The 19,745-nt window shown below is 36.1% G+C and overlaps 1 protein-coding gene across 1 annotated transcript in view; it reads left to right on the forward strand.

Moving 5' to 3' along the window:
- Positions 1-14,069, forward strand: part of LOC117095052 (low-density lipoprotein receptor-related protein 1B) — a 1,687,268-nt gene extending 1,673,199 nt beyond the window's left edge. The window contains exons 46-49 of the mRNA XM_033231629.1: positions 1,710-1,838; positions 4,244-4,363; positions 12,951-13,064; positions 13,309-14,069. Of these exons, the coding sequence (XP_033087520.1) occupies positions 1,710-1,838; positions 4,244-4,363; positions 12,951-13,064; positions 13,309-13,475 (530 nt within the window). The 3' untranslated portion in view covers positions 13,476-14,069. The remainder of the gene's footprint in view (positions 1-1,709; positions 1,839-4,243; positions 4,364-12,950; positions 13,065-13,308) is intronic.
- Positions 14,070-19,745: the final 5,676 nt, after the last annotated feature.

Raw genomic sequence — 19,745 nt, forward strand, 5'->3', positions numbered from 1 at the left:
AGTTTTTGTCTTTTCCCCAAAGGCACTAAGATGGCAACAATGGACATTTGGATCTGTTAGAGTGAGGAGAGAAAGAGAGTGGACAAAGGTTAAAAAATTAACTATTGGTACTATGCTCAGTACCTGGGTGACAGGATCAATCATATCTTAAACCTCAGTATCATGTTGTAGACCCATGTAACAAATGTGCACCTGTACCTGTTGAATCTAAAATAAAAATTGACATAATTAAAAAAAAAAAAAGAAGACTTAGATAAATAGACCCTCTACTAAATTAATTAAATTCTAGGTATAATAAAGAAACAAAACCTTGGAAAGTTCAAATAGTAATAGTGGCTGTTTAATTGAATATTCCTGAAATAAAGCTCAAAAATTAATACTAAATTATAAAATTAAGCTATATTCTTTCATATTCTTTCATTAGCAGAGATGAATGAATTCTGCTTACCTCTGACATAAATAATACAAATGTATTTAAATGTACAATTATTCAGCAAGCAATGGGGTGAGTACATACATGCAAGCAGACAGTATATCCCAAAAATTGGATCCCAAAGTCTGCTGGTAAATCTATTACTGAAGATTAAAAATAAGTCCATTGTCCTCAATAGAAACCCTTCAAAATAGTAATCACATACTGCCATTGTAAGGATGAAACTTACTTGTAGAAGAGATCTTTTTGGACTTTCAGATTCTTGACTTACAAATTAGTGCAAATCACCTAAAAATTCAAGCTCTTAATTTCTAATAACAATTCTAAGGCTTAGAAATGAGACTTTCTGACAGCGGTCATTTGGAGTCCATAGCATCAGGTGCACATGCTTTCCACTTGACCATTGTCCTTCCCCTCATCCCACTGATTCCTGTACACTTTATGGAGTAAGTGCTGCTCATGTATGGCAGCAAGAAAGAGTCTGCTCCTGGGAACCTCCCACACATGGATCGGACAAAGGTCTCATTTTAACAATTCTTATATTTCTGAACAGTATAACTTGCTACTGAGGTTTAATCAGAAGATAGTTAGGAAGAGCAGAAAGTGGGGAAAAGTAGGGACTACTCACTTGACTGAGATGGTTCACATCGAGCATTCACAATGGGTACTCTACGCACTGAAAAATATTAGTATATTGAAAAATACATAATAGATTCCAGTAAGAAAACACAAAAACACTTTCAGTATGTACAGAGCTCCTTTAACTGGCTCTTTTTAAAAACAATAATTATTATTATTATTACTCTTTTGAGACAGAGTCTCGCCCTGTTGCCCAGACTGGAGTGCAGTGGCGAGATCTCCATTCACTGCAACGTTGGCCTCCCGGGTTCAAACAATTCTCCTGCCTCAGCCTGCCATGTAGCTGGGACTGCAGGCACGTGCCACCACGCCCGGCTGATTTTTTGTATTTTTGGTAGAGATGGGATTTCACCATGTTATCCAGGATGGTCTCAATCTCCTGACCTCATGATCCGCCCACCTCGGCCTCCAAAAGTGCTGAGATTACAGGCGTGAGCCTCTGCGCCTGGCCAGAAAATTATTTTTTAAGATCTTAATTTCATAAAGAAATGTCATAAACCATGGCTCTTTAATTTTACATTTTGATAAATTTTAGTTTATCTTTATAATTAAAATTAAGAAAAATAATTGTAGTGGTGTCAAAAAATATTGATCATTGCACAAAAGCATTGACTTTTTTTTTTTTTTCTCCTTGCAGCTAAAAATTCCTCCTGCAACATTTATTCAGAGTTTGAATGTGGAAATGGTGAGTGCATCGACTACCAGCTCACATGTGATGGCATTCCTCACTGTAAGGATAAATCAGATGAAAAGCTGCTCTACTGTGGTAAGTGTCCACTATGGGTTTGCTCATTTCAGATAAAGTTTTCTGATTCTTTTACAGTTTTTGGTTTGCTTGTCTCTGTTTGGTTTATGTGGATAATTTCTTTAATATTTCTCACGAACCTGTTGATCTAAGGCAATTGATGTGGCTTTACTTGTGTTAAAATGGGGTACTTTATCTTCTATTTGATAGCCATGATATTCACTAAATAATTTCCTCATGGTTTTATATCCACAAAATAGACTTTTTTTTTTTTTTTTTTTTTTAAGAGACAGAGTCTCATTGTGTTGTCCAGACTGGTCTCAAACTCCTGATCTCAAGCAATCCTCATACCTCAACCTCACAGAGTGCTAGGATAACAGGTCTGAGCACCACACCCAGCCAGAATATGAATATTTTTAAAAGTAGTAGCTAAACTTCTGAACTCCCTACTTATTCATCCCTAGCAATAGGTTTTAGGCTTACTTTCCTTAAAATGTAACTCAGACATATAAGTGGTTTTTGGATATGGACAGGCTTACTCTGAAGCAAAGTTTCACCAACAGACAATAGCGCATTGTTGGGTTGTTATCAAAGTCTTGTCAGTTCTATTTCTGTCTCCAGGATTAGCATGGGAGCTAGTGTCCTTCGGTACAAAGGCTCATTTCCTTAGGCACGGTCCACATCAAACATAGAATTCCACCAGCTATGCTTCTTTTGGCAACACCAAGTGACAGTCAGCCTCTAACCTCCCTCAGGAGTAGAGATTAGCTTTTATGCTCTAGTAAGCAGCTGAGATTTCCCTTCATTGCAACAATATTTTTCCTGGAAATCTGTCTTTGCATAATCGTTGATAATCATTGTATATTTGATCCAGATTTTTAAAAAATGGTCCTGATTTATTTTTAATCCTGGAAATCCAATAGCATTGGGCTCATGTGCTATGCAAAATTTAGGAGTCTATATCTGAAATTGCTACATTTTATGTCTGCTTTTCTCCTCTATTCCATTATCTGGTAATAATTACACCTGAATAATTAAAGAAAAGTCAGAACAAGAGAAAGACAGGATCTGTGAGTTCCACAGACAGTCTTCTCACTGTTTTACATTACATGATAACACACCATCATTTAAACTGAGAGTCTAACGTAATTTGTCCATAATTGATATGCAACCAATATCTTAAAGAATTTATCTCAAATAACATATTCACTTTAATGAATGGCTATATTCTATAAGATATAAAAATATTAAAGCATATAAAAGTAATAAACTCACAGGTTTGCATTAACTATAAGTTGACTTGAGATTATATTTAATGTTATTTTTATCTTTGTGGAAGTCAGATGATACTTGTGTAGAGCAGGAGTTGGCAAGCATTTTCTGTAAAGGTTCAGCTGGTAAATATGTTAGGTTTTGTGGGTCATATATGCTTTCTGTCACATATCCTCTGTTGTTTATTATTTACCATCCTTTAAAAATGTTAAAACTATTCTTAGTCCAAGAGCTATATGAAAATAGTCTCACAGGCTAGATCTGGCCTATGGATAATAGTTTGCCAATGCCAGGTGTAAAGTATGGGCTTTGGACTCACACCTGAAGTTAGATCTTTGTTCCCAAACCTGCTAGTGTAACTAGCCTAGTGTGCAAACCCTAGTGTGACTAGGGTAAGTAACATAACTCACTTCTCTGTGTTTTAGTTTTCTGCTATGAAATAGCTAGCTCTTATGATTAGTTGAGAGTATTAAACCAACGAGTATTTATCTACATATACTCAGTACAGAGCCTGGGGCAAAGCTGATGTTTAATACATGGTGGCTATAATTATTGTAAGTAGTAGCTTCTGCCCCAAATCAGAGAATGTCAAGAAACCTTCATAATGGTAAATAGAACTCAGAAGGTCATTCTTTCTCAGGGAATTCTGTAGATATTTTAAGACAATTTTTAAGAGCAATTTATTGATATTTAGATGACTCCATGAGACACTGATTCAGGAATACATGTTTTGTTGCTTTTTCTCCTTGTTACAAAATCCTTGCAGATAGATGCAAAGGATATAGGAAATGGATGTTGGAGTGTTTTTGTTATGTTTGAGGTACATGTTTATTGCTTCAGAATTGAATACGTGATATATGTTTATTTCTGTGCTACTTGACAGAATTGCCAGAAACAATAACATGGGTATAACTTGAAAAGATCTCCAGGCATGAATCACTAAAGTTAAAACACTAAGTCAGAAAGGGCCCTTGCTGAATGAACTACTCTTTGACAATACAGAAACATTCTAATCCAGAGCTTTTATACGGCACAGCACTTGTTTTATAGATCCATAATCCAGTCATTATGAATGAAATATTATCTGTGATTTTCATTTTGTACAAATATTTCTATATGATCTCTGATTATGAGCTTCTACTTTTATTTATAAGAAAACAGAAGCTGTCGAAGAGGCTTCAAACCTTGCTATAATCGCCGCTGCATTCCTCATGGCAAGTTATGTGATGGAGAAAATGACTGTGGAGACAACTCTGATGAATTAGATTGTAAAGGTAAATACTTGTTCCATCGGTCTCAGAGTATTGGTGTGCTAAGTGTTTCTTGAACTTTTCCAACATTCATTTCTGAGAGCTCTATGGTATATAACACCTAGTAACATCTATGGATCACATTTTGGTAAATGCTGTTGGAATGGAGTTGCTAAAGTTACTTGAAAATTCTGACTATGTTCTCTATTTCTGTTTTCTACTCCTTTCCTCACTTTAAAACTCTTATAATTTCTCACCTCTTCAGTTCCACCTTCCTGGATTTGGACATTTCTACCAGAATGTGTAATATTGAATTTTCTGCTCCAAAAATGTTCCCCTTTATCCCTTAGTTCTCTGTTTTACTCACGATCACATTTTCCTAACCACTGTACAGGAAACTCTAGTGTTCTCCTTAATTTCTCCTCACATATCCAGTCATCAACACATCTTCCAGTTCTTTGAAATAGCTTCCATTGGCCGGGCGCAGTGGCTCAAGCCTGTAATCCCAGCACTTTGGGAGGCCGAGACGGGCGAATCACGAGGTCAGGAGATCGAGACCATCCTGGCTAACACGGTGAAACCCCGTCTCTACTAAAAAGTACAAAAAAACTAGCCGGGCGAGGTGGCGGGCGCCTGTAGTCCCAGCTACTCAGGAGGCTGAGGCAGGAGAATGGCGTAAACCCGGGAGGCGGAGCTTGCAGTGAGCTGAGATCCGGCCACTGCACTCCAGCCTGGGCGACAGAGCGAGACTCCATCGCAAAAAAAAAAAAAAAAAAAAAAAAAACGAAATAGCTTCCATTTCAATCCACTTTAAGCCTGGGTTAACAGAGTATCCCTTTACCTGGTTTCCCTGCTTATACTTTTTCCATTTCATCCCGATGTCATCAGTCATGCTAATACTGTTTAACATTTTCCCAAAGTGACTATTGGGATAGATGATGAAGCCAAACTACCTGAGTTCAAACTGCTGCCTCAACACTTACTGTCTAAATTCGGATATTGCACTTAACTATTCTGTGTCTCAGTTTCCCAAACAGCAAGGTAGGAAAAATAATTAAATAAGAATAGCAATATTAAATAAGTTTAGAACAGTATTTGGCAATAGTGAATGCTATGTTAGCACTGGCGTGTGTGTGTGTGTGTGTATGTGTGTGTGTGTGTATTGCACTGATAAAGAAACCTTTAATGGAATGCCAATATTTGCAGAATACATGATAAGTTTTAGTCTGACATTGAAAGCCTTCTTAAATCTGGACCCCACAGATATTTCCAAAGCATTATCACTTTAAAGCCTTTCCATTCAATGAATACATTTTATTGACTGCAATGCATTAAGACTTGAGACACAAAATTCATGAGATACGTGCCTGCCCTCAAGAATATCAAATTCTAACTGTAAGACAGCCATGTAAACAGATGAAGATATATATCTGTGATTGCACACATAAGAACACCCATATGTCTTTTTTTGTTTTTTGGCTTTGAAGTATCCTCAAAGATTTCATAGGCCATACTGAATTTAAGCTGAGTCTTAAACTAAAAATAAGGTAGAATGAAGGAAACAAAAGAGAATACCAAGTAGATGGACTAGTATTGAAACTGAAAGTAATTTGATACAGTCACAGACAGATTACAAATAAGAAAGTGGTAAAAACAGAAGGGACCAGGCACGGTGGCTCATGTCTGTAATCCTAGCACTTTGGGAGGCCGAGGTGGGCAGATCATGAGGTCAAGAGATCGAGACCATCCTGGTCAACATGGTGAAACCCCATCTCTAATAAAAATACAAAAATTAGCTAGGTGTGGTGGCAGTCGCCTGTAGTCCCAGCTACTAGGGAGGCTGAGGCAGGAAAATCGCTTGAATCCACGAGGTGGAGGTTGCAGTGAGCTGAGATTGTGCCATTGCACTCCAGCCTGGTGATAGAGCGAGACTCCATTCCCCCACCCCCCAAAAAACAAAAACAAACAAAAGAGAAGGTAGACGAAGGGGCCAGGGCATGAAGGTGCATTTTGTGCCATGAGAAGTAATTCAAACTTTATCTTGTAGTCACTAGAAAGTCACTGAAGGTTTAAAGCAGGCCAAATACAATCAAATTTACATTTCAAAAAGGAAAGAAAAGAATAGGATTGTGTTAATGAAACCTGTAATAATAAGATTTGTTTGTGTGGGAATGGGGATAAGATAATAATGACAGTAGGCCGGGCGCGGTGGCTCAAGCCTGTAATCCCAGCACTTTGGGAGGCCGAGACGGGCGGATCACGAGGTCAGGAGATCGAGACCATCCTGGCTAACACAGTGAAACCCCGTCTCTACTAAAAAATACAAAAAACTAGCTGGGCGTAGTGGCGGGTGCCTGTAGTCCCAGCTACTCGGGAGGCTGAGGCAGGAGAATGGCGTGAACCCGGGAGGCGGAGCTTGCAGTGAGCTGAGATCCAGCCACTGCGCTCCAGCCTGGGCGACACAGCGAGACTCTGTCTCAAAAAAAAAAAAAAAAAAAAAAAAAGATAATAATGACAGTTTACATTTTGAGGTTGGAGCACTTGAAGACATGTAAATGAAGCTATTTTACAGGCATGTAGATAGGTAGAGATTTGGAACTCAGGTAATAGATGTTGATCAGAAATATTGATTTGGGGCACATTAAGGAGAAAAACTCAGAGGAAGTGTGGAGTAATGATTGCATGAGTAGAGTGCATCAAAATTACTTATTGAAATAACAAATTATATACGGAACGGTGAAATAGCCTGCAGGACTAATAGAAGAATGTGCTTAAGAAATTATTATCTCAAGAAAGGAGGGTCATTCAGCATTTTCAAATGCTACAGAAAGGATAAGAGGAAAGGTATGAACTGGAGGTATCCATCATATTTAGCAAACAGTAGATACTCACTTGATTACATTCATGGGTGTCATTTCAGTGGAATAGTAGAGGAAAGCAAGAGCACACAGTGTGAAGGCAGAAAATGGGTGGTAAGGAATAAAGACAGTGAATATAAACTATTTTTAGAAAAGATTGATGGTAAAGGAAAGGTATGAAGTACAGTTGTGATGAGAGGGCTATGCAGAGTTGAGGAAGGGGGCAGAATGTGTGCAAATTATTTTGTAGCTGTACGGAACATTGGGAAGTTACTCTGCCATCTTAGACAGTGTGACTTTGTGGAAACACTTGCACAGATTATCATCTAAGGTTGACACTGTAGCTTAGAAAGAGCTAATGACATTTGCCAATTAAGTTACCTATTAATTTAAAAAGGATTTAACAAGATTTAAAAAGGTAAAATATAGTCAGACACTGGACGTAGGGGGAGGGAAATAAATTAGCATTTGGAAGAAAGGAGGAAAATAAATTAGAAGATCTAGAAATAGATATGTTCTGTCAATTATTTGTAAGCAGGAGAGGAAAATATAATATAGGCATTAACCTAGGTTAAAGGTAAAGCAATCAAGAAAGAATGTACCGGAACTGAGCAATAAATACAGAAAATAGATTTTAAGGCAAGATTCATCCAAATAAACTGTGGGAAGATGATATGTTACTATGGGTTTTCTCCAGAAATGAAAGTGTATTTTCAAAAGTGGTAAGTAAATTAGTCAATGTGTTTGGGTTTATGAAATATAATACCTCATATATGGTAGGTGTTTATTAAATTCTTTTTTTTTTTTTTTTTTTTTTTTTTTTTTTTTGAGACGGAGTCTTGCTCTGTCGCCCGGTCTGGAGTGCAGTGGCCGGATCTCAGCTCACTGCAAGCTCCGCCTCCCGGGTTTACGCCATTCTCCTGCCTCAGCCTCCCGAGTAGCTGGGACCACAGGCGCCCGCCACCTCGCCCGGCTAGTTTTTTGTATTTTTAGTAGAGACGGGGTTTCACCATGTTAGCCAGGATGGTCTCGATCTCCTGACCTCGTGATCCGCCCGTCTCGGCCTCCCAAAGTGCTGGGATTACAGGCTATTAAATTCTTATGTGGCTGGTTGAAGCAGTAAGTCTTCTAAAATATAGATTTTATTCTGCCTAATGATATCAATACCAGCTGCTGAATAACAATAAAATAACTCAAATAGATATTTCCTCTTTTTCAGTCTAAACTCTTGATTTCTGTGTTCTAACTATCTCAGTCATACTCTTGGGCACAGAATAGTGCCTTCGTGAATGAAACTTCTCCTTTAACCTTTCTTTTATGGTAAAATTATAGCAATTGGATATCTTAAAAATAAACAAGCCAAACTGATGCCTTAAAGCTGATCACACTGAATGCAGGACATTTGAAACTAAAATTGCTCATGGAAACACAAGCATATACTTTATTACCTAATAGAAACTAGTGAATTTAATTCAGTGGACTAGCTCCTTTAGGATAAACAATTGGTAGCTATTTGGATGAAAGATTACTCTTAATTGAATCTTTTAGTTTTGGCTTTTATCTCATTTTAAGTTTATTACCATAGTGTCATTGTAGAGTACCTTTCAAGCTATAGAAGGAAGACTTCCCTGGGTCCATATCCCATAAGCCAGGCTGTCTGATAAAGACTTATATTATGCAAATGTGTTTCCACCAAATATCTCCCATATAGTACATAAAAGATGATAAAGGAAAAGGCATAGATTAGGGGTTCAGGGAAAATGAAAAAGAGGTCTCTTTCCAAGCCCTTTCTTCCAGTTACCCCTTCTCTCTTTCTATTGTCAGTGCAATGTAGAGATGCAGTGCTTTTTTGCACATATATTCAGACATGCAAATCACCTATCACTTTTTAATCAAAATAAAATGTAAAAGATAAAGTGATATAATTAGAAGTCAGTATATACAGGGAGATTTTGATAGACTGTGGTAAGAGGCTATGGTGGAGCCATCTGTAAATTATCTGAAGTACTACTGTAGTTTGCTGAATGTAGATGTCAGTAGTAATTACTACTTTTTTAAAATTTCACAAGAGAAGAGAGTCTATTTACAGAGTAGAAAGGGTGTTGCAATGAATTGCTTTTGGCTTCTTCTCTTTAGGGGGAAAAAACCATGCCAAATCTTCATCATTTTTAAATTCACTGCCCCTTTATAGAGGCCCTTTCATGACTGAGAGCTTTAGACATCAGGCCATCTGCAGGTGGGGAGATGAGGCATTGTTCGTAAGTTTGTCATTTTGTGCTCCTCTTCCGGTTGCGTGGCAGGGTGAGTGAATATATTCAGGGAGAGTGCACGACATGCTTCCTTCCCTGTTGAGATGAGTACAAACGGCTCCCTTTGGGAAGTACATGAAATTCCTTAGGGCCACAGAAGGACTTTTAGGTAGACTGAGCTAGCAGTTCTGATGCTCCTTAAAGGAGGGGAAACTAGCATTTGTTTTTTCCTACGTTCATAGTAAACCTTTGAAAAATTCCATAAACAACAAGCTAAAGGAAAAGGATAAACATAGCTGGAGAAGAAACTGGCATTCCTTCTGGATGTGTGCACCCTTAGAACCTAAGGGGTGAATTAAATAATTAAATAAAAGATGTTGTTTGAAAGTAAATGAAAGGGAGATACAAGAGCAAACTTAATGCTTCCCCCCCCACCCCCACCCCCTTTTCAGCTTCCCTTTGCTACTGGTTGGGTAAGGGATGTTGGAAGAGAGAATTGACTTAGGTTACTTATAAGAAACATCCTAAGAACTGCAGAAAGGCCATTGATTTTTAAATCTTTCAAATCTCATTAAATATTTTAGCTGACATGCTAAAAAGAAAGTGGAAGAAATAGTAAAATTAAGAAAGTATATTAGAGAGAGTGGTTTTACTTTCTCTCTTGCTGCTACTTTTGATCCACAGTCCCTGACAGATCTTCCTTTGTAGTGCCTCTTTGCTATTCCTGCTGTGGCTGTAGGGTGTTTTCACTCTTGTTTCACAGGCTGATTTTTTCTTTTGGATTACCTGGAGGGAAAAGTGTAGTATCTCTCCCTTGGCTTATCTTTATTTGGCCCATATTATTTTATTTTCTTTCCTTATCAGGACTCTTAGCCTGAGGAAGTATTGTCAGAAAACTTTCATATTCACTTGACAAATTAGAGATTTCAGTATCTTTCTTCCTCAAAAATCACCATATGGATGAAACAAATTCCAATACTTAACTGACTAAAACAAAATGAAGAAGAAATGTAGTTGAGGCAACAGAGAGAGAGAGGTTTTGGCAAGAGATGTGTTTACTTATTTAAAGAAGTTCCTATTATTTCTGCAGATTTTTTCTTCCTCACAGGATCCTCCTTCCTTGCCTGTGAATGCAATCACCTTGCTCCTACTGCTTACAAAATTCTGCAACAACTTTCATCACCCTGTCTAACTCTCTGGTGGTTCTCAACCCTATACCAAATAATGCAACATGGGGAGACAGGATCAGGTACAAAGAGACAGTCTGTTCCTACTTGCACATCTTACACACTCTGATAGCCCATCCTTGCCCCCCTCCCAAGGATTCATTAGCCCTATTGTTATTTTGGAAAACAGGAGAAAAAAATTAATATATCCTGCAAGTCTTCTATTCTTTGTTCAATCCTGCGAACTTCCTCCTTTATCTATTTCCTTATGCTTTTTAATATATATATATTTTTTAAATTACTACTTTCTAACCTCTCTTCTGAACTTCAAAGTTAAGCTTCTTTTCATGTAGTTTGAGGTCCTCTATTTCTTTCTTGTTTCCAGAACTCAATCTAGGACTGTGTTCCATTTGTCCCACGTGTCCTTCCACTGTTCTCCCAAGTTATCCTTTACTTTCTCTGTTACCTCAGAACTTCCAGTACTGGTTTTTGAAACCTTATTACTGTGACATCCCTGAATTTCCAGTTTTCTTGACTGTCTGAAATGCCATTCCCTACATTTACCTCTTCGTTGTCTCTGCCACTACTTCTCACTCAGACAGAGGATTCTCTATGGGAGATTGGAGGCAGATGGTGACCATGAAATGAGTTGCGAGTGTCCTCATTAGCATCTTCCTGGCATCCAAAACTCTAACTTCAAGTAGATAGAAACTCAAGTGCATTAGGAGATGAACTATTATAGGCTTACTTAGGAATATTATAACTACCTAACATGTTATTAAACAGATAAATGCGGTATGTCTTCTAAAAAGAGATTATAAGCTATCTTTTAGAACAAAGTTAATAAGAAACTACTAGTAGACGATGAAGCCAAAAACAAAATGTAAATGATTGACATGATTATATTCTACATTACATATTGCATTTACTATTTCTATTGAAAAAATAGAATATGAAATGTAACACAAAGGAATATAAAAGAGATTTTGCTCCTATAGACATAAAAAAATATTTGTTCTGTTTTGGAACAATGCATTTATCTCTACTTAAAAGAGTATTATCTGTTTCACATGTTGTGATATCATTTTTAACAAAAAAGTGAAGCAATTATAATTGCAAATTGTAAATAAAACATTTATTCTAATCATCAGTTAAACAGATAAATATGCAATTTTGAGATACAATTCAATATAATAAGAACTGTACATTATGAAATACAAATGACATACACATCCTTGAGTAAAATCTGCATATTTTAAAATAGTATTTTAACCATTTATGATTGATATAATTTCTATTTATAATTAAATAGGCACTTTAAAATATCAACACTAGTAAAAGTGGCATAATCAAAGGGCCCTTCAAGTTGTCCTTCGAGGTAATCAACTTGTAAAAATTTGAATTTGGAATAAAAATATCACCTAAATTAATTTAACATGCATAGCATGTCATGTACCCATTTACAGCATTTTACTGGAAACCATTATATGATTATGAATGGGTAAGCAACATAGAAAGGAATATATGATTAAGAATAAGATACTTTATACAAAATGTGTATAATGACAACAGCGTATTGAATCTAATTTTCATTTAAGTAGAGCAGAGAATTGGATGACTTTTATAACAACAATAATAAGGAATGACACATTTATATGTTCCTTGGCATGAGGCATCCTATTTCTTATATTAAATATTAATGATGAATGGTCATGTAACAGAGTATGAGATAGCATGGATGACTTTCTAGTAGTGGTAAACTCTTCCCTCTGAGAAACAAAGCCAGTGCTCAGTGGTTCCCCCTGCCCATCTCTTTGTTCCTGTTTCTATCTCTGTTTCACTCTATTATGGCAAGAAATGCTTCCCTTCTTGGCAACCAGGTTGGGATTTCCCAGTAGGTATTTAATCAGGCATTTGTCTACTCTCATAACCTTGGGATACTGAAGGTGGAAAGAGAGAGAATCTCCAGCATTCTTTTTTTTTTTTTTTGGCTCAGTGCTAGGGTGATATTACCACAACAATATGATAAGAACACAGCATAGTCCCTACTCTCATGGAGCTTATGTTTAGTTAGTGAGACTTCAGGGACTTAAACAGGGAGCCTCAATGCAATATGCTAAATACCACAACAGAGAGAAGAATTGTGCACTAGGGGAAGACATATAAGAGGCATCTAACCCACGCTTGAAGGTGGGGTTCAGGGGTCAGGTTTGGCTTCCCAGAGTTACAAAAGCAAAACCAAACAAAAATTATACAAAATAATTGAATTGTTGAAAAAGTAAAAGCAAGGAGTCATTCTGTCCCATCTCTCCATTTGTTTATGTACCTGTTTCTCTAGTTTCAACCTGTGCTACGGTTGAGTTTCGCTGTGCAGATGGGACTTGTATTCCAAGATCCGCACGATGCAACCAGAACATAGATTGTGCAGATGCTTCAGATGAAAAGAACTGCAGTAAGATATTCCGCTACCTTTCATCTGTTTATGCTTGGGCACTTTTGGCATTGCATTGAACACTGTGCAAGATTTTATTGAACTTTGTCCAAAATTGGTATGTAATTAACCCCTGTTGTGTAGGATAATTACATATCTATTTCCTCAAATGAAGTTAACTTTTCTCATCTCTGTGACCTACATAGAAGGCTCATAATCTTTGCAAATGAGGTACTTTTTCATTTTTTTGTTTACCTTCTTCTAGATAACACAGACTGTACACATTTCTATAAACTTGGAGTGAAAACCACAGGGTTCATAAGATGTAATTCTACCTCACTGTGTGTTCTGCCAACCTGGATATGCGATGGGTCTAATGACTGTGGAGACTATTCAGATGAATTAAAGTGCCCAGGTAATACTAGATTTTAGAAAAACACGTGCTTTGCCATAGAGATTTTGAGGCTACCTAGTTGTATAGAGTGAATTTGTTAATTTTCATTCTTAATATCAATTATTGACATTAAAATTTAAATGACACAGACTAAAATGTAATTAACCTGTTCTAAACATACCACTTGATCTTTTTAAGTGAGTTAAAAAATGATAAGAAACTGTCCTAAATTTGGATCAGTTTTTAATGTTTAGTTTATTAATCCTTTCAGAATTGGTGATTAGGTCTTTCAAATCTGTAATTTATAATTCTTCAACAGAATTATTACATACCTAGAAATAACTTCATAAAAGAAGAGAAACAATGTTTCTTATGACTGGCTTTACTCAGTGTTATTGTATAGCAATGTTGTAATGCAGGTTACAAAATCCTTTGGTGTAGTAATTTGAGTAACAGTTATAATCATTGTTGAATCAAGTTAAGACAGGTTTATTTATATCTGACTGTTACCAATCTTTACACACATATGCCCTGAAAACTGTCATCTACATTCTTAGAAGAGTGCCTTCCAGCAAAGTTCTTGACTGTTTCTTTCTATTTGAGGACATGAAATAAAAAAAAAAAAATTATAAAAAGAACTATGTATAACTGGAAGTAGAGATTCTATATAGGACATTATTAAATTTTGTCTCATAGTTGTTTGCCTGTCTCCACTCTGCTGCTACACCCATGTTTTTCATGTTTAGTTGATATGTAATAATTTTTAAGCTATTTTAAGAAATGATATTCATAAGTATTTGGCACAAAAGTTTATACACACAAAATCTACTATGGAAATCTGATTCTTTAGTGGATGATACATTTATTATTTCTAAATTTGTGATGGTTCTTTTATCATGTATAAAATATAATTGTTTAAATTTTTATTTTACAGTCAGAGTGGACATGTGCAGGCTTATTACTTGGGTATATTGCATGATGCTGAGGTTTGGGCTTGTATGGATACTGTCACCCATTTAGTGAACATGGTACCCAATAGAAAATTTTTCAGCCCTTTGCCTCCTTCCTCCCTCTCCCCTTTTGGAGTCCCCAGTATCTATTGTTCCATCTTTACTTTGTTGTGTACTCAATGTTTGGCTCCCACTTATAACTGGGAACATGTGGTATTTGGTTTTCTGTTCTTGCATTGATTTACTTAGGATAATGCTCTCGAGCTGCATTCATGTTACTGCAAAAGACATGATTTCACTTTTTTATGACTATATAGTATTCTATGGTGTATGTGTACCATATATTCTTTATCAAGTCCACCAGTGATGGACATCTACACTAATTTGATATATTTGCTATTGTGAGTAGTGTTTCAGTAAACATATGAATGCATGTATCTTTATTTTCCTTTGAGTATGTGATGAGATTGGGTTAAATCATAGTTCTACTTTTAGTTTTTTGGGAAATCTCCAAACTACTTTTCACAGGGGTTGAACTAATTTACATTCCTATCAACAGTGTGTAAGTGTTTCTTTTTCTCCACAACCTAACCAACATCTTATTTTTGACTTTTTAAACAAAAGGCATTCTGACTACTATGAGATGGTATCTCGTGGTTTTGATTTGCATTTCTCTCATATTAGTGATGTTGAGCACTTTTTTATGTGTTTGTTGAACACTTTTATGTCTTCTTTTGATAAGTGTCTGTTTCTATACTCGACCCCTTTTTAATGGGGTTATTTGTGGTTTTTATTTCTTACTGATTTGTTTAAATTCCTTATAGATTCTGGATACTTGTTCTTTGCCAGATATATAGTTGGAAAATATTTTCTCCCAGGGTACCTGTTTACTCTGTTGATAGTATTTTTGGTGTTGTGCAGAAGCTCTTCAGTTTAATGAAATCCCACTTGTCAATTTTTGTTTTTGTTGCAATTGCTTTTGAGGACTTAGTCATAAATTCTTTTCCTAGGACTGTGTCCAGAAAAGTATCTCCTAGGATTTCTTCTAGTATTTTTATGGCTTGAGATCATACATTTAAGTCTTCAAACTTCTTTGACTTACTTTTTGTATATGATAAGAGGTAGGAGGTCAATTTTGTTCTTTTGCACATGGTAAGTGGGATGGTGTTTTTTCATTTAGCCCTCAGCTTGAACTTTATTGGTATATAGTGATGCTACTGATTTCTATACATTAATTTTGCATCTTCACTAAACTTGATTATGAGATCTAGAGGCCTTTTTTGCAGAGTGTTTAGGTGTACATTTATGATGTCAGTGAAGAGAAATAGTTTGATTTCCTCTTTTTCTATTTGCATGCCTTTTATTTCTTTCTCTAGCCTCATTGCTCTGGCTAAGATTTCCTATACTATGTTGAAAAGCAGTGGTGAGAGTGAACATCCCTGTCTTGTTCCCGTTCTCAGATGGAATGACTCCAGCTTTTGCACCTTCAGTTTGAAGTTGGCTTTGGGTTTGTCACAGATGGCTCTTATTGTTCTTTCCATGACTAGTTTGTCGAGGATTGTTATCATGAAGGGATATTGGATTTTATTGAATGTTTTTTCTGTGTCTATTGAGATGATCATGTGGGTTTTGTTCCTAATTCGGTTTATGTAGTGAATCATACTTATTGATTTGCCTATGTTGCACCAATCTGGAATCCCGGGAATAAAGCCTACTTGCCCATTGTGAATTCGATTTTTGATGTGCCACTGGATTTGGTTTGCTAGTAGTTTGTTAAAAGGGTTTTGTTCCTATGTTCGTTAGGGATATTGATCTGTAGTTTTCCTGTGGTGGTTGTTGGGTCTTTGTCAGATTTTGTTATTAGGATGATCCTGATTTCATAGAATGAGTTAGGAGAAATCTCACCTCCTTAATTATTTGGAACAGTTTCAGCAGGATTGGTATCAGCTTTTCTTTGTACACCTGTTAGAACTTGGCTGTGAATGTATCTGTTCCAGGGCTTTTTTTTTTTTTATTTGTACATTTTAAAATTACTGATTCAGTTTTAAAACTAATTCATCTATTCATGTTTTCAATGTCTTCCTTGCTCAATTTTAGAGATCGTGCCTTTCCAGAAATTTATTCATTTTCTCTAGATTTTATAGTATGTATGCATACAGGTGTTCACAATAGTTTCTAATGATATTTTGTGGGATCAGTTGTTATGTTGCCTTTGTCATTTCTGATTGTGATTATTTTATTCTTCTCTCTTTTTTGTGTTAATCTAGCAAGTGGTCAATCAACTTTGTCTATCCCTTAAAAGAACCAACATTTCATTTCATTGATCCTTGTGTAGTTTTTGGGGGTCTCATTTTAATTTGTTGTGCTCTGATTTTAGTTTTTTTCTTCTGTTGACTTTGGGGTTAGTTTTTGCTTTCCTTGGTTTCTTTAGGTGCAGTTAGATTGTTATTTGAGCTCTTTCTATTTTTTCGATGTGGACATTTAGTACTGAAACCTGCCTTTTAATACTACTTTTGCCACATCTCAGAGGTTTTGGTATATTGGGTCTCTGCTTTTATTTATTTCAAATAATCATTTATTATCTGCTTTAATTTCATTATTTACCCAAAATTCATTCAGAGCAAGTTTTAATTTCTATGTTGTATGGTTTTGAGTATTCCTCTGGTTATTGATTTCTATTTTTTCTATTTTTATTTCACTGAGGCTTGAGAATTTTGTACTTTTTACAAAATTAATGGGACTTGTTTTTTGACCACACATGTGGCTAACTTTAGAGTATGTTTTGTGTACAGATGAGAAGAATGTATATGCTACGGTCGTCTGGAGTGTTCTGTGGATGTCTATTAGGTCCAATTGGTCAAGTGTTGAATTACAGTCAGAATTTGCTTGTTAGTTTTCTGCCCCATTGACCTAATGATGTCACTGATGTATTGAATTCCGCTACTATTATTGTGTGGCTATCAAGTTGTTTTGTAGGTTTAGAAGTACTAGTTTTACGAATCTAGATGCTCTTCTTTATTTTTTTCTACTGTCGTTTTAGACTGTTTTATCTGATATAAGAATAGCAAATACTGCTCTTTTTGGTTTTCCATTTGCATGATAGATCTTTCTTCACCCTTTTCTTTGAGCCTATGGGTGTCATTACATGTCAGATAGGTCTCTTGAAGATGGCAGAAGGATAGGTTTTGCTTTTTTATCCAGTTTACAACTCTATCTCTTTTAAGGCCATTTGCATTCAAGGTTAATATTGACATGTGAGATTTTGTTCTCGTTGTAGTGTTGTTAGCTAGGTGATTTTTAGTGTCATTTGTGTAGTTGCTTTATAGGGTTCATGGGCTGTGTGCTTATGTGTTCTTTTATGGTAGTTTCATTCTTTCATTTCCATTCAAAGAACCCCCTTAAGGCTCTCTTCTAGTACTGATCTGGTGGTGATCTAGTCCTTTAACAATTGCTTGTCTGGGAAAGACTTTATTTCTCCTTTATTTATGGAGGTTAGTTTGGTGGAATATAAAATTCTTAACTGGCATTTCTTTTCCTTAAAAATGCTACACATAGGCCCCCAATCTCTTCTGGGTATTAAGGTTTCTGCTGAGAAGTTGGTTGTTAGTCTGCTAGGTTTCACTTTATAGGTGATATGGCTATATGATTCTTTTGTGTTGATTTTGGACAGCCCAGTGACCATGTGCTGTGACTTGGGGATGATTGTCTTGTTCAGTATCTTGCAGGAGATCTCTGGCTATCTTGAATATGTCTGTTGATTTCTCTAGCAAGATTCAGGATATTTTCATGAATTATACCATCAGATATGTTTTCTATGTTGCATACTTTCTCTTCTCTCTCATGACTCTCAATAGGTCATAGATTTTATCACTTTTCATGATCCTATATTTCTTAAAAGCTTTGTTCATTTTCTAAAATTCTTTTCTTTCTTTATTTTTGAAAAAAAAATTAATTTGAAGGACCTGTCTCCCAGCTTTGAAATTCTTTCTTCTGCTTGGTCTAGTCTATTGTTAAGGCTTTCAATTGTATTTGGAACTTCTGTAGTGATTTTTTTTAATTTCAAAAGTTCTGTTTAGTTCTTTCTTAATACCTCTATGTTGTCTTTCAAATCCTAATTTTTTTTTCTGTTTTCTTTGTGTTAGATTTCAAACTTCTCTTGAGTTTTGTTGAGTATTCTTGCTATCCATATTCTAAATTCCAGAGCATTTGACTGTAGCTCGCTGCAGGTCTTTCACATAAAAAAAGTTAATTATATAAAATATTTATAAGAAATATAGACACTTATTACTTTAGACTCATGAAGCTGGCACCAAGATTCTTCCTTTTTTTCCTTTTTTAAAAAATTGTACTTTAAGTTCTAGGGTACATGTGCAAAATGTACCGGTTTGTTACATATGCATGCATGTGTCATTTTGGTGTGCTGCACCCATCAGCTCGCCATCTACATTAGGCATTTCTCCTAATGCTATACCTCCCCCACCCCCCAACTCCATGACAGACCCCAGTGTGTGATGTTCCCCGCCCTGTGTCCAAGTGTTCTCATTGTTCACTTCCCACCTATGAGTTAGAACATGTGGTGTTTGGTTTTCTGTCTTGCGTTAGTTTGCTCAGGATGATGGTTTCCAGCTTTATCCATGTCCCTACAAAGGACGTGAATTCATCCTTTTCTGTGGCTACATAGTATTCCATGGTGTATATGTGCCACATTTTCTTAATCCAGTCTATCATTGATGGACATTTGGGTTGATTCCAAATTTTTGCTATTGTGAATAGTGCCGCAATAAATATATGTGTGTATGTGTCTTTATAGCAGTATGATTTATAATCCTTTGGGTATATACCTAGTAATAGGATCACTGGGTCAAATTGTATTTCTAGTTCTAGAACCTTGAGGAATCGACGCACTGTCTTCCGCAATGGTTGAACTAGCTTACACTCCCACCAACAGTGTGAAAGTGTTCCTATTTCTCCACATCCTCTCCAGCACCTGTTGTCCCTTGACTTTTTAATGATTGCCATTCTAACTAGTGTGAGATGGTATCTATCTCATTGTGATTTTAATTTGCATTTCTCTGATAGCCAGTGATGATGAGCACTTTTTAATTTGTCTGTTGGCTGTATACATGTCTTCTTTTGAAAAGTGTCCATTCATATCCTTTGCCCACTTTTTGATGGGGTTGTTTGATGTTTTTCTTGTAAATTTGTTTGAGTTCTTTGTAGATTCTGGATATTAGACCTGTGTCAGATGGGTAGATTGCAAAAATTTTCTCCCATTCTGTAGGTTGCCTGTTCACTCTGATGGTAGTTTCTTTTGCTGTGCAGAAGCTCTTTAGTTTAATTCGATCCCATTTGTCTATT

The sequence above is a fragment of the Trachypithecus francoisi genome, unplaced genomic scaffold (assembly GCF_009764315.1).
Source record: "Trachypithecus francoisi isolate TF-2019V2 unplaced genomic scaffold, Tfra_2.0 Lachesis_group13, whole genome shotgun sequence".
Lineage (NCBI taxonomy): Eukaryota > Metazoa > Chordata > Mammalia > Primates > Cercopithecidae > Trachypithecus > Trachypithecus francoisi.